General features: G+C 30.6%; 1 protein-coding gene across 1 annotated transcript; it reads right to left on the reverse strand.

Annotated features, from left to right (window-relative positions):
- Positions 1-245: 245 nt before the first annotated feature.
- TOC159 (translocon at the outer envelope membrane of chloroplasts 159) lies at positions 246-4,420 on the reverse strand. Its single transcript, XM_028065221.2, has one exon. It carries the CDS (start codon positions 4,261-4,263, stop codon positions 508-510), a length of 3,756 nt encoding a protein of 1,251 aa, XP_027921022.2. The 5' UTR covers positions 4,264-4,420; the 3' UTR covers positions 246-507.
- Between the last annotated feature and the right edge of the window lie 12,490 nt (positions 4,421-16,910).

Genomic DNA, 16,910 nt, shown 5'->3' on the forward strand with positions numbered 1-16,910 from the left:
AGACACTGATTCCTAATTCACATACAAAACCTTTCCCAGAACTGGAAGCAAATTATGCGTTGCCTATTGAATGCAGCAACATGCTTTAGATTAGGAAAAAAACAAGGAAAAGATATAAATAAAATGGAGTTGTAAACCACATTCCGGACCAATCAAACTAGGCTTAATAATCATATTAACACATTATTTCAAACAGGTGACAATTTACAACCAATAAACATTAGTTATAGCAACAAAGAAAGAGATTAAGAAAAACAGCATAATCTGACATCGACATTATTCAAAATTTCAATAGATGCTAACAGAACAACTACGAATGATCAATTCCCTGTAGGTTCCATCTCAATTTCAGTACAATTTTCAGGCACATAAAAGCACTAATACAGTGGTCTAGACGAATCTAAAATAGCTTATTATTGAAGGCAGTCTCATGAAAAGAAGCAGCATGATATCATAAGCTCGTAATCTACTGTTCCTTAACTAGTAACGCAAGCAAAAAGACATAATCTAATAGATGGAATAATTCTCACTAGCCCCAGGCCAGAAGTTTTTGTAGATAGCCTTGGCAATCGGATATATAGCAACGAGGGCAATCTGAAGCTGGTCTGAGCTGCTTGTTCTCACACTGATCTGTCCACTGAGCTTGTTGTTCAATCCAGCACGAACAGCCATCTTATAACTACGTCCCAGGGAAAATTGGGACTGAAGATTGGCCCCCAACGCCAGGTCTCCCCTCCACTTCACCAGAGAAAGGCTCAGTGAAGACTGGTCCTGGCCAATTGGAAAATCTGCCTCTCTGAGCCGCACTTCAAGATTGGCACCACAAGCAGAATCAGTTTGTGACTTCACAATCCCTGTGCTACCGACTAATACCAAGCGTTTCCCCACAGCAATCTGATCCTCAATTTTCACCCCAGTAGATACGTTTTCGCCCAAAAATGTCACAGACACCCCACCAGAAGTTTTATTTCTTTTGAAATTTTTGAATTTTGTCTCTCCTCTAACAATGTAAGCTAGCTGCTTTCCAATGTTTTGAATGTCAAAGCCTGCCATGGCTGATCCATTCTCTCCAAGTTTTGCAGCAACAGAGGAATCCAAGTGGATGCTGAAATCTTTCTTATCCTTTGTTATCTGAACAGTAACACCAGTTGGGAATTTGTTGATGATGGCTAGGCTATGCTCAATGTTTACACCGTCATAACCACAATCATGGTCCCAGCCATGGTTGTCTAAGACTGGCCTTGTCAGGAGCTGGGAAGTTGGCTCTAAGAAACGGTACCTGTAGGCTGGATTGTCACTGTCAAAGGATGGTGGCAAGGCCATATCCGGCAATGGAACTGGCACTGCAGCTGGAGTTCCATTCTCTTGATCATCTTCTTCTGGGTAACCATAGTTGTCTACTTTAGCATTACCTCTTTTCTTCATCTCTCTCATCCTCCTCAACTCCTCTCTCCATTGCTTTTTCTGAAGAAGTTTCACCCGATACTCGTACTCCTCCAAATATGCTTTCTGCTGTTCTTTAGTAAGCTTAGCAACCTGTGATTTCTTCATAGGCTTAAATGGTGGGAGCTGGTCGTACTCATCCTCATCTTCATCTAGATCAGAATCAGATAAGTCAGCCATTTCAGTATCAGAATCACCATTGTCAGCCCCACCCTGATCAGCAGGAAGTTTTGGGTAGGTACGTGACTGTAATAACCAAGATAACAAGTATGGAAGTGGTGGGGAGCGAGTTCGGAAACCAAATAGCCTCCGGTGGTCAAATGATTCTTGAGCTTTTGAAGCATTACCAGCTTCAGAGAGAATCTTCATTGAGAAGCATAAGAGCAACAAGAGAGGTCTCCAACTTTGACCATTAGGAAGCACCTTCTGACCATCTCTATTTTTGCGACAAGAAGGATGATTTTCAACAAGAGAAACTGGATTCATTAAACTTGGATTCATGAGACGTAGGTCTCCGACAGCTTGCCCAATGGTTTGTTGAACTATGTGAGATCTTTGAGCAACAAATACATCATAACTCAAAGGGGCACCTGAAGGCCCATCTGGAGGAGCAGAGGCAGCATGGGTCAGCGTGACTATAACATTTCGCCATATTGACGAACCCAGGACACTAGTAATTGATCTTAACATCGGCAGATCATTCATATCTCTAGTTTGCAGGTCCAGGCGATCCACATAGAGCACAATATCAGGGGGGGATTTTTTAGTCAGTTTCTTCACCGCAGACAGGACTTTTGTATTGAAATTTTGTTCAAATGCAGAAGTCTTGAGGCCTGGTGTGTCAAAAATCCTTATCTTCACTCCATCAACCACCCCAACAATTTCTGTCACAGCGGTAGTAGCAGGCCCACAAGAATTAATGGAGGTCTTTGTCTCACCGAAAATTGAATTTATTGTAGCACTCTTGCCCACACCTGCTTTCCCAAGAACAAGTATATTCACAGAAAAATCCAAATCATCTCTTCCCTCCGCTTCAAGCCGGGTAGCAGTCTCCTTTGCAGACTCAAGGCTAAACATTTGACCACTCTGCCTCCCTGCAACAAGTGTCATCCGGTACAGCACCTGTGCTGCTATTGATTCTTCTGTAGTAAAACCCAGCCTATGAACAAGTCTTAAGTATTTCACCCTAATCTCCTGCAATTTGTTCAGTTTCTTTTTCTCCTCTTCACTCAAATTGCTATCAGTGACGGCACTAGCTCTACTAATTGAAGGACTAAAAATATTTGGACGAGTTGGCCTCATGGCAGGTTTACCTGACTGGAGAGATGACCCCAAACCAGCAGGGCGCTCAACTGAGAATAGCCTCGATCCGTCTTGAGAGGTTATTGTGATACTGCCGCCATCTTGGTCTCCACCAGACGCCGCCTTCAAAAGTGCTGCCAATGTAGCAGTATCAAACAGCTCTTTCCCAACCCCTTCATCATCAGTCTCCTCTTCATCTGAGTCAGTAACAATCTGGCCATCAATTCCCTCGTCCCGCGAACTCCCACTGGCCCGTGATTGCTGCTGCAATTCCAAATCCTCCAAGAACTTATTGGCGGCGGCAGCATTGCTTCCATATACCACTTCTTCAACTTCTTCTCCTTTCCCATCCGACACCGAACCATTAATCTCTCTTTCGTCGTCATCATCATGGCTACCAACATTCTCCACCTCCTCAACCTTCTCGCCAGAGCTCTCAATTTTCTCATCCGAAACCAAACCCTCAATCTCCCTCTCACCATGATGACCACCCTCCACCTCATCGTCACCTTTCTCCTCTACATGGTTCTCAATCTCCCCCTCCACATCATCCTCCTTCTTTACCTCGTTTTGCTCAACAAACTCCGAACCCCCTCCTTCCTCACGAGGTACAACAATGTCACTCTTCAACCCATCTCCACTAACTCCATTTTCTCCAGGCTCACCGTCCCCACCAATAACACCATCGGGGCCATCAACATTTTGAACAACAGACTCATCAGCCCCACCAACTACAACATCGCCATCATCATCAACCTCACCAACCTTATCAATGGCATCAAAACCATTATCCAAACTCACCCCAGCCGCCTCATCCAAACCTTTAATCTGAGACTCCTTAACATCCAGCTCATCCCCAACAACAACAACCCCAGACCCCAACAGGTTAACCTCCACACCATCAACAACAGCCTCCACACCACCACCACCATCCTTTTCAACAACACCACCCTCATCCTCACCTTTCTCATCAACAACCACAGAATCCAAATGAGTTGTCCCACCGTCATGAACTTCCTCCACCGCCTTCTCTTCCTCCCCTCTCCCATCCAATTCCACACCCTCACCCTCAAACCCTTTATCAGCATCCACTCCATTCTCAAAAGGAGCCTCTCTATCATCACCGCCAGAAGCCTCCACAAACACCTCGTTACTATCGCTAAAATCCCCGTCCTTCACCGCCTCCCCCGATTCCTCCCTCTCACCGCTCTTCTGCCAAACGACACCGTCCGCATCACCCTCGGCAACGTCATCATCCGCGTCCTCAACGGAACCATCGTCGTCCTCGGTGACCTTAGCAATGGGCCGGTGGGCCTCTTGGAGAGGCCCATCAAGCTTAGACTCCTCAACCGGCACAGAAGGTTTCACAAGAATGGGCCTGGTGGACTCCGGCTCAAAATCCCCCTCCTCACCACTGACAAAGCCGTCGTTGTCGGAGTCTGAGGCGGTGTCAAGAGACGGCGATTGATCAGAAAGAAGAACAGAGGTTTGGGGAAAAGAAGATTCTGAAGAATCCATGGAGATTGAGAGAATGAGAAGAAGAAGAAGAAGAAGAAGATGAAGAAGAAGAGAAAGAGATAAGGTTTTAGGATTGGGTTGAGGCGCAGCGAAAGGGTTTTAAGCTCTTCCCAAAACTAAGCCACCGTTATATATTCATCTATCTTTCAATTCTATCTATCTATCATCAAATGTTACCCAATCAACAAACATATAACCAACCTTTTCTTTTGCATAAGGATATTTATTTTGTTTTATTTATTTTTTTATTTTTTTATTCTATTTATTATTTTTTTGGTATTGTCGCCAAACGCTACTGCGCCACCCCACTACCCACTCTCTTCACTGCACTTCATAATTTGTCAGTCACCGACTGATATTGGTAATTGTTTATTCAAACTATTACTTAAAATAACTAATTAACAAATTAATCAATAATTATTTGTCATCCCATTACTAATTAGGCTTAGTGATGTATTTAATCTTTAAAATTCCTATTTATACAAATTATTTCTGCAAATTATGCTCAAAAAAATTTAGTAGATTACAAGGTTAAAATAATTAAATATTTTAATTACTATCAAAGTTTTTAATTAAACAGAAATTATAACTAAGTGGTAATTATTTTTTTTCTCTATTCATCATAAATATTTATACACAGAAATAATTTCAAACCGGTTGTGTTAAAACTCATTAATGAAAATGTTTTATAGTCCCAGTCACCCTAACATGACACGTGTCATACAGTAACACGTGCACTTAAATTTTTCATCTTTCAATTGATTTCACATGTATATATTTTTATCCTTTAAGACTGTATTTTATGTGAGTGCTTAAAGAGTTCATTTTCTTATACAAACACACTTGCTTGTATGGGTAACATTCTTTATAAATTTTTACCGGAAAAAAAAAAAAAAAAAACTAGACTGTAGAATTTGGAAAGTAGAAAATATAATAAAAACTGTAAAAAAGAACAGAATTCATAGTGAAACTCAAAGAATACAGTCTGTGATAAATTGTCACATATGGAAATAGAAAACATAATCAAAACTACACATGCTCTAATAACTCAAAAATAAAATACATTTTATAGTTTTTATTCATATATATTCTTCTACATAAATACTTTATTCCTGCAAAATTTTACTCTTACAGAGTCAATTTAAAATATCTAATCACCAATAAAATTTAAAAAGTACAATTATATAATATTTAATATAATTATACAAATCCATAATTGAACTAATCAAATATATCCACTTAAAACTTAGATTTGACAACTTACAACTTTACCATTTGAGTGAATTTTAGTGAATAGTAATTGAACGTATATTACATTAGATGGCTCACAAAATTAAGATAAATATTGTATTTAAGCCGATGGGCCAATGCATTATAAGTGTTCTAACATATTTTCAAATATTTTATAATTGGTTTACGGTATATCAATTCATTTTGTAATTTAAAGGTTTTTTTTTTACTTTTAATTATATATTTAATAGCATTGATAATTCAACTTGGATTATTAATCCGTATTTAACATGTAACGTGTTCGATATCTTATGATACTTTAACAATAATTATCAATGAAATATCCAATTTATAAAGTTGCAGTACATTACGATAAAATCTTTGAATAATAACCAATTTTAGTGAAAAAAATAATTAGTCACTATATAATGATTAATTTAACAACTAAAATAGTTTCAAAAAATTATAATTGGTTTATAAATTGATAATTAAAATTATTTCAATTATGAATTGGTTTTTAAATTAGTCATTAACATTAGCTACCAGGTATTGGCTACAAAATAATTGGTCTCTAATTAGGAAATTTGGATTCGCACATTAACAATCATATATTTATTATTTATTGTGTTTGTATGAATTATTATAAAATTTTTCAATATTCATATATTACATATTTATCACGTATCGTATATTATTTTGAAAATAAACATATGATGTATCGGATACGTGTCGTATCTGATACACGTATCGTATCTTTGCATCATAGTTTAATACAAATAATTAAAATTAATATGGAAAATTTAATTTTTTTAAAATAGGATAAAGATTAAATAAATTTATAATAGCTTCACAATGGATATAATACCTCCAAAAAATTTCAATTTTTTAAAACTTTAATAGTAAATAATTTATTCTGTCTCATTATTGTGATTTTTTTATTATTTTGTTTCATTATTTTGAACTTTTATAATTTGGTTATATTTTTAAAAAAGTAAATTAATATAAAAGTGATGACAAAATGATTTCTTATAATTACAATATCATATGTGTGATAACTTTGGTTGATGATGTGAGATATCATTGTTTTGTTTAACAAGTCGTTGGATCAAGTCATGAAAAACTCATTTGTATATTTCATCACCTTTTTTTTCAATTTATACATGTTTACGGATTTTTTTTTTTCAAACTCATAACTAACAATTTAATTATTTTTTATCTTAAACTTTAAATTTTAAGTTAACGAGTTAATGAATTAAAGATATATTATTGAGAAGAAATATCTCACTAAATATAGTTATATAGTTAGTTTGTTATATTTGATGAACTATAGTAAGTGTAAATATTTACTGCGTAACATAAAATTAGGGTTAAATATGTTTTTTGTCCCTTAACTTTTAATAAAAATTAAAATTAATCTTTTTCTGAAATTTTTGTCCAATTTAGTCCTTCAACTTTATAAATGTGTGAAAAATTTTGTCCAATTTAGTCTCCCAACTTTATAAATCTGTGAATTTAGTCACTTAAATTGGAAATTGTTAAGTTTATTTAACGTTTCAAGCGCATTTCATGGTAGTGTTTGAGTTGTTTATACCGTTCGACACATTCCCGCTTCAATGTTAACTGAGAAATGTGTTTGAAACATTAAATAAACTTAACAAAATTTGGTTAAAAGAACTAAATTCATAATTAAAAGGACTACATTTATACATTTCTAAAGTTAAGAGATTAAATTAGACTAAAGTTTCAAATAGTGACTAATTCCAATTTTAAATGAAAGTTAAGAAACCAAAAACATATTTAACCTCATAAAATTATAACTCTAAGTTATATAATATTTACTTTTATATATATATATATATATATATATATATATATATATATAAAGCATTGACGTCCTATATTATTATTTAGTTTTTTTATAATATTTTATATCATCTGTAGAATCTCCCAAGTAGTTCTAAAGTCAATTATTTACATATGTTCTTCAAAATATAACACTTATAAGGAAAATATAGTATCTAAAAAACAAACATATATACATAAATAGCACTACATTGTCACATATATCCCTAATACTAACAACTTCATTGTTGTCTATCACCCAATATCATCTGTCAACGTAAAACAAAGTATACTCAAATTTATTTTTTTTTTCAAATCAGTCATCAAATATCATATCAATCATAAATCAAATGTCCACATAGCATGCCCATAATGGCTCACATAATATTAACATTTGACTATACTTCTCGAAGACACATGTATTGAGTATACTCAAAAATCATGCATTTTTCTTCTCTCATCCCTGTCTCATACGGGCTATAACTATATATCAAGGTCGGGGGCAACCTCCCTTCCAGAGATCATGTGCATGACAGAATCAATTCTATATTTTCATGTTTGGTCAACCACTAAAACTCCAAATATGAACCTCCTTTAGCTCTCACAACTACACATTTTCCTTTAGATGAGTAAGATTGTAGTAGTGTCAGGATAGTCCCTTAACAAAATCAACATTCAATACACTTATAACACGTGATCAATGTAGCATTTCCTCCTTTGGAAATCCCTACACTATCCTTATCCATACAATCAAACAAAATACATTTCATATTAAAATCACCCCTCATTCATAATATATCCATATATACACTTAAAAAAGAAAGCTTTAAAACTTAATTTGAGCACAAATAGGGTGGCGCCCAGTGTTATGTTTCCCAGGGGCGTTCAAAATTGAACTTCTAGGTGGTGTCCAATGAAAAAAAAAATGTTCAACATGAGGCATACAACACCCAACGATAGGTCCTATGCCCAATGCCAAACTTCGTAACCCTCCCCCGTCTTCAGAGAGTTCAATGTACCAAGGGTGGGATTTGACGCCCTAGATCACTGGAACTTATTGACTTGTGAGCACCCCATGGCGGCGGGATGATGCTCAATGTGCACAACATTGGAGCTCATTGTCTTGGTTTTTGTGAGTGATGCCCTACGATTTTGTGATATCGTCTAACGTTTTATTGAAATGTTAACTCCTAATTGGACTTGAATAGGTTGTCCAACTTGACGATTTATGTAATTGTAGTACTTTCTTAGTTTAAAATGCCTTGTTTTAGTTTAAAATAATCGTTAGATAGATCAAATTGGGTAGTCCTAAGCAAGTCAAATCAACTCCACCATACAGTTCAAATTAATCATCTTACTCAATCCATTTTTTAAAACAAATACATCATTAGATTAAATTAGTTTCCCTTGCCTTAGATGAAGAACCTTTACTCCTACAGACTCCATTTAGACCAAAATCCTCAAGAAGCTCTAACTACACATAAAAATCTCAGATTAATGATCTTGACACACTTTCATGACCACACAAAAGTAGATAATCAAATAAAGTTGTATAAAGCCACATGTTACCCCTTAAAAGTCACATGCAACAAAATTTATAATTGACTGAAAAAAAGAGCAAAAAGAATACTTACTTTATAGACAAATTTGATTGAGTAGATCTGTTGCTCTTGACAACCGAAGTCCTAAGATAAATTCAGATATTTAAAGATATGAAAGGAGAGGTTAAATCATAGATTGGAGGTAAAATGGGCTCATAGAACAAGGTGTTAGAGAGATGAAAATTTTTATTAAATGAAACTCATTTAAATTAAATTCTATTTATAGTTTTTAATTTTTTATAATAAAAATAAGAGTATTTTTTATAAAATTGTTTTTCACTTTTAATTGATTTTTTAAAACTTCATAGTTTTTAAATATGTAAACTAGTAAAAGTTTAATTGCAATAAACAATCCAATATTCTATGCAGTAAAATTGGCTACAATTTCATTTAGTTAAATTTTGTGGGCCTATTTTGTTATTGAGTTGTAATATTTTAAGAAATAATTTGATATTAAATTATATTTTTTTAAGAATATACTTGTTTTTCACTACACATTTAGTAACTAAATGAAATATATCACAACTAAATTATTACATATTTATGCTTTCAGGACTAAATTGTCTCTTTCTTTAAGTTAAATAAATTTGGAACTAGACTTTGTAGTGAAATTAGAATTTGTCCTTATCTAAATCTTTAAAAATATTTTTATCCTAAAAAGTTATAAATGAATAAATATACTCATTTTAATCTAATTACTTTAAAAAAAATTGATATATCAAACGTATTTTGTGCTAGTATCCGAATGATTTACATTGTTTTGACACATTCTAACTTAAATGTAAGTTGTGAAATACTTTAGACACATTAAAAAAGTTCAATGTCATTGGATTAAAAAATTATGTCAATTCATTTTTTAAAGTTTGAGACAAAAATGTATCAAATTTTAAATAAAGACAAATTTTAATTTTGTGTTAAAATTTAAGAATTAAAAATATATTTAATTATTTTTAAAAGTATTTTTTTTCCTTTTGTTTAACCATTCAAAATTAAACTGGAATATGATTGTTTTCTACATTCATAATCTTAGTAAACACTTTTATAAAAGACTTACATAAAACAGAAATCAAAAATCGCTGATAAAATCTACGTGTCATAAAAAAAAACTGAATATTACATTTATTCACCTCTTGATGCTGGCATAAAACAAGGTTTACTTGATTATATGACCATAATATTATTTTATGCTTAATATAAATTGAGAATAAAAGGTTTGGAATATTTTTTTAAAAGAAATAAATAGCTTTTCAAGTAAATTTAAAAATTTTAAACATTTTTTTTTTAAATAAACGTGAATCCGCGTTAAAGACAAGAAATCCGCGTTAATGAATCAACTTGTTTATTTTAAGCCAAATTTTCTTATTGATTGCCAAAAAAAATGAAATTAACATTTCCTTATTAATGTTATTTTTTTTCCTTTTAATATTTACCTATGATTATAAGCAAAAAAACATTAAATTGTAATATACATTGATTCGCTGCATATATATGCATGATGGACGTAGAAGCTTTTTCTTTGCTAATTTGTTTATTATGCCATATCTTTATCGGACAATATAATATATAATAATAATAATAATAATAATATTATTATTATTATTATTATTATTATTATTATTATTATTATTAGTGAATTAAAAGCGATATTAGATATAACGTTAAGTTAATTTTTACAAAAATTAACAATTTTAATACACGTAAATCTATACTATTAAATGAGAGTATTACATGTATTCTAATTAAATTCTTAAAAGAAATATAGTAGGATAAAATAAACTTACCATTTCCAATTTTGTTAAAGAGAATGCACATATTAACCCACATGTATCATTTGTTAAACCACATTCATTTTTTCATGTTAAAAACATTCTAAAAATTTATATCGCATATCTTATGAAAACAGAGTATAGGGTTTTGCTATTTGCGCCACCCTGTTCTCAGTTGCACCACTCACTAAATAAAAACACGATCGATAATATATTTCAAAATACAATATTAAGCATAGGATTGATGGAATACACACACCATTATATAATAATGTAAGGTCAATACATATACTTTACATTCTTTTTTTGTTAAAAATCAATCTCAATTTAAAATCTTGGTTCTTCCATCAGAATTTCAAATTATATACATTAAATTTATTTCTTAAGTTTTTTATTATTATTCATTATTAATTTTTTAGGAGATTTACTAAAAAGAAATAACACTAGCTAAACATAAATATAAGAAATTGACATTCATTCTCATCCAAAACCTTAAGATAATAATATATAGGTATTATTTAATATATTTCTCAACATTATTTAGATTCCCAATAATATCTTCCTCAAAACAATCTTGTTTAAATTTGTCATGAAAACTTTTGATACAGTGATCATATTGTATTGATATAAGCTGATAACAAAAACAAGTCACTAATTTTGTTATCGCTAAAGGATCTTTATAAGAGATTAACTAGACAGACAACATCAATAAAACATAAATTTAATTTACATAAGAAATTAACACTATTTATTTTTCATAAACTTAAAAATTGAGTTTGTATATATTTTTTTCGAATATTTCTTAACTTTATCACTTCTCCTTAATGAAAAATTAAACTTATACTTGAATTCGTTGATCCAAAACTTATGCAAGTGCAGAAATTAGAGGCATCACAGAAACTTAAAGGGACACTCTCAATCTAGTGCTTGAAAAATGGAAATGGTGGGGTCTCTTTTTCATCTCCTAAAATGCTTCTTGTAAGCCGAGTATAAAGAGAATAAATTAAGGCATAATAACATTTTGGTTTTAATTAATTTGGATAATTAATCCTTTCATACAAGTATTTTAAATGAATACAAGTTATTTAAATACAACATAAGATGAATTTTTATTCTATATATAATTAAAATTTATGATAACTAAGTGCTTTCAAATATATACAATAAATTATAATTAAAACCTTTAATAAATCAATATTTATGAACATATAAATTAGGATTGCATCGATATTACACATACGTTTATTTATTATATATAAGGAAACAAAAACAATTTTATTTATTTTCAATTTTTTTTATTTACAAAAATACACATCTAAGATTAATGAGAGCATGTTTATTAAGGGATTATGGTGATTAGTGAAAGAAGAAAAAAGTAATAACTATTCGTTCTTCTATAATATTCTATTCTAGACATTTATATCTTAAGATAAAATTATGGTCGATGTAACAAAATTTATAATTAAAACAAAACAACCAACTTCAGAGATAGAAAAATATTTAATAACTATATCGACTAACTTAGATATTATTTTATATTTGTATCTAAAATAGTTTGTATCACAAATAAAAAAATAATAATTAGTTTGTGAATTAAAGTCTAAATTAATCTTTAACACTATTTATCAAACTTTTAACTTTTTGTTATTATTGATTATAAATTAGTTTATACTTTTAAATTAGAGACAACTTTAAACAATGCTTTCAAACCCATAAAAGTGAGTAGTTAAAACATTTATATGTAATGTTAGAGAACAATTTAGACTATAATTCACAAAACAACTATAACTTTATTCATAATATATACTATTTTAGATACAGAAATTTTTTAGATTACAATATCTAACTTTTTTAATATAATAACTAAATTTTGGTCTCTTAAATTGGTTTTCATTTAATGATTTTCTTGTAGTGTATATTTGTGTTTCAAATGGTATTAGAAAAGACAACTAAAAATCACTACAAAAATTTTTGTAATTACCAACGATTTTTTATTAACGAAAAGTAAACCCAAATTTATAGAGAATTTATAATTTAAATTATCGGCTAATATTTTTGTTGGTAATAAATTCATTGGTAAAATTTTTTGATAAGATTTATTAACTATCAAAATAAATTGGTCACTAAAAATTAACTATCTAAGTTTTGACTACCAAAATAAATTAGTTTATAATTAATTAATGATAAATTATAATTTTTTATTTATAATTATTATTATTTTAATAATAAATAATTTTTAATTTTATAAATCGATGAGAATTTTATAGTGACTTTAAATTAATAAGATTTATGAAAGATAAGCTCTTTAGCAAATCTGTCCACAAATCTCTTCTCCTACATTTATTTTTCATTTTTTAAATTAATTTAATAATTATTTAACGTTAATTCACACTTATGTATTATATTAGGAATTTAAAAATGATAAAACGTTTACATTAAATAATAATAATAATAATAATAAGTCAATGTTCTATTTGTAATTCTAATGAGATAAAATTGTCAGAATCAATCACTATTCTAAAATATTATTTATGTTAACAACGGAAAATTCTTCCATGATTTTACTTTTAAATTATTTGTTAGTGTTATGAAATAAAGCGAATAACATAGAGAATGACGACAGATAATAGAGAAGAGAAGAAACAAGAGAAGATAGAGAATGAGAGAATAGGGAGCAACTCATCTGTGTTTTATTATTGATAGGAAGAGTCCTATTTATAGATACAATATGTAATCCATAAAGGAAACAAATCAACTTAGTTAATACAAATATATACCATAAAGAGTAATGAATCATATGAGTAAATGTATCAAATCAATGGACAATCATTAATTCATAACACTCCCCCTTGAGTGTCCATTGATAAAGAATGTGCCTCGTTAAAACCTTACTAGGAAAAACCCTTTGGGATAAAAAAACCTAGTGAAGGAAAAAGAGTACAACATTCTGTATTCTTTAAAACAATATTGTTTATCACATATTCTATTTCTCCCCCTCATGTAAACTTACATCATTAAGGTGACAGAGTCCGAATTTGTGAGTCATTTGCTCAAAAGTTTTTCTTGGCAAAAACTTTACAAATAGACTTGTCATATTTTCAGATGAACGAATTTTTGGATATCTATATCATCCTTTCAACTGAACAATATACTATTGTCTTCATATATGGTTGTTGATTCCATCTTTCTCGGGGATAGTCACAAGTTTCTTGCACATGTTAAATTATAAACCTTAACCAAACATATTCACAACTTTCCTCGTAATTTTGTATGATTAGACGATGTTGCTACTATGGTTTGTTTCATATACCTTAATGAAACCATTGTGCTACCACATTTGAACAAACATCTTGTTTGTGATCAACCATTGTGACATTGTAAAAATATGTAAAATAACATGCATATCCATAACCCATTGGTCTGAATTTGAATCATTTGGATGGAATATATTCGTAGTACCCTTAAAGTAACGAAGTATATGTTTTACTCCAAACCATTTTCTTCTTGTAGTTGAAGAACTATATCTTGCTTAACAAATTTATAGCAAATGCAATATTAGATCGAGTATAATTCGCAAGATACATTAGTGTTTCTATGACACTAAGATATGGTGCTTCTAGACCAAAAAGATTTTCATCATTTTCTTGAGGTCTAAGAAGAGTCTTTATCAACATCTAACGACCTCACAACTATTGGAGTGCATAATGAACATGACTTGTCCATTTAGAACATTTTAAGTACCTTAATCATATAAGCCTCTTGACGTATAAAAATACTTTTATTTAAATACTCAATTTCTAATTTCAAACAAGATTTTGCCCTTCAAAGATCATTAATCTCAAATTCTTTCAATTGCCTTGTGAGCTTATTAGTAGTTTCAACGACGTTTATGTCATCTACATAAACAATAATTATGGCAAATTCATTATTTGGATCTTTTCATATAAATACAAGACCAAATAGGATCATTTTTTATATCCTTCTTTTAATAAGTACTCAATAAGACGGTTATGCCACACACGTCTTGATTTCTTTAATCAATAAAAGAGCATGTTCAATTTTATTGAATAACCCTCTTAAGAATTTGTCTTGTTGGGCAAATAAAATCCTTCAGGGATTTTCATATAAATATGATTCTCAAAAGAATCGTACGAATAGGTTGTAACATCATCCATTAGATGTAAATGCAAACCTTGTTGTGCAACTAGGATAATCGAATATTGCAATGTTGTTGCATCCAATACTAGTGAATATGTTTTTTCACAAATCAATACAAGGTTTTGTGAACAACCTTGAGCAACCAATTGTGCTTTGTATCTAACAATTTCATCATTCTTAATTTGATTTTTGCGCAAAAATTCATATGTACCCAACGGGTTTCATAACTTCAGGTGTGCGAACTATATGTTCAAAAACCTTTCGTTTAGCAAACAAATATAATTATGCTTCTTTGCATATTTTCATTTTGGCCAATCTTTTCTTTGCCGACAATCTTCAATGATCATTGCTTATTGATCTTCATTGTCATTCATAGCATTCATCGCTATATTATAAGTAAAAGTTTCGTCAATGTTAACTTTATTTTGGTTCCATATTATATGATTGATGACATAATTTATTGAGATCTCATCATTTTCAATCATTTCAGGTACCTGAGGTTCTTCTGGAACCGAACCATTAATTATGTCAAATGAATCTTTTTGGGATTTCAACCTTTTCGATTAGGTCATTTTGCATATTAGCTCCCTTTCTCATTCTAAGAGTTTTTATCTTTGGAACCAATAGGTCTACCACGCTTCAAACGTGTCCACATGAGTTTTTCAACCCTTTTTTTTTCGCATAATAACTGATCATGTCAAACAAGGTAATCATTTTGATTTGTAAACTTCTGGTTTACCATGACATGCATTTTAATTGTACTAATAAACTTGTAGTACAAACTATAAGAGAATGTTGATAATTTCTCCAATACACTTTCTTTTTCAACTCAATCATAGAGATATAAAGATATTTCATATCTTTTTCATTGTTTGTCTCAATATAATATCCATTCAGACAAATATCATTGAAACTTAATAAGTTTCTATTCAACTTCTTGGTAGAAGTATAGTAGCTCTTTTAGAGTCTTCAAATATATTTGTAGTACTATAAATAATACTAACATCGATGTCTCACATTATCAAACAAGAGAAAAATTTATTACTCTTGAGAATTGTATAAGTTGTTGCACTATCAATAAGACGCATATCTTTTGGTACTAGTGCAAAACATTCGTTTTTCATATAAACGTAAATATCAATATGAGATTTTTTTTTCAACACTCTCATAATCAATTAGGTGATCAATGCTTTCATTTGCTTTAGCAAAGAAAATAACAATATTAAGATGAGTAGCATCCATATGGCCATAATCAAAATCACCATCTTCATAAGTAAAATATGTTTCTATGTTTTTCTCATTATTTGTAAGATGCTTTGGTGTACAATAAGTACAACTCAAATGGCCTTTACCACCATAATGATAATATATACTTTCATCTTTTTGTCAGCATTTTCACATTTTTCTTTACCCTTTTTCACATTATTGTGTCACTTCTGGTGACAAAATGTGTCTTTGAAATTTTCTTTATAACCATGTCCATAATCAATATCATGATCACGATCATGAAAATATAAATCAAATGTTGCGGCATTCACTTCTGGGAATGGAGCAGAACCAATTTGGACAGGTTTCTTGATTTTCTATCAAAAGCTCATTGCTTTGTTTAGCCATACAAAGGCATGAAGTAATGAAATAAATTCATATATTTATTGCTGCATTCACTTCTGGGAATGAAGCATATTAGGCGGATCTCATGATTTTTCATCAAAATCTTTATTGCTTTGTCCAGCCAGCCATACATAGGCATGAAATAAATCCATAATATTTGTGAAATCTCTTTTCACAATATTTTTGTCGCATGAGCAAATTAATTGCTTAGATGCTTTATTTCTTTATTCAATGGTATCCCAATATCAATTGCATATAAATGTATTTCAACATTTAAAATTCCAATATAAGGAATTCTTCCTTGTAATATCAAGAGTCACAACTCCAAATTTTGCAACTTTTCGCGTGTTTAGAACTAGCATATAACATAATAATATTAATAATAATAATAATCACCGTCATAATAAAAATGAAAATAATAAGATGAAGATGAAAATTG

This window comes from Vigna unguiculata, chromosome 3 (assembly GCF_037176805.1).
Source record: "Vigna unguiculata cultivar grain cowpea cultivar isolate G323 ecotype 2 chromosome 3, ASM3717680v1, whole genome shotgun sequence".
Taxonomy (NCBI): Eukaryota; Viridiplantae; Streptophyta; class Magnoliopsida; order Fabales; family Fabaceae; genus Vigna; species Vigna unguiculata.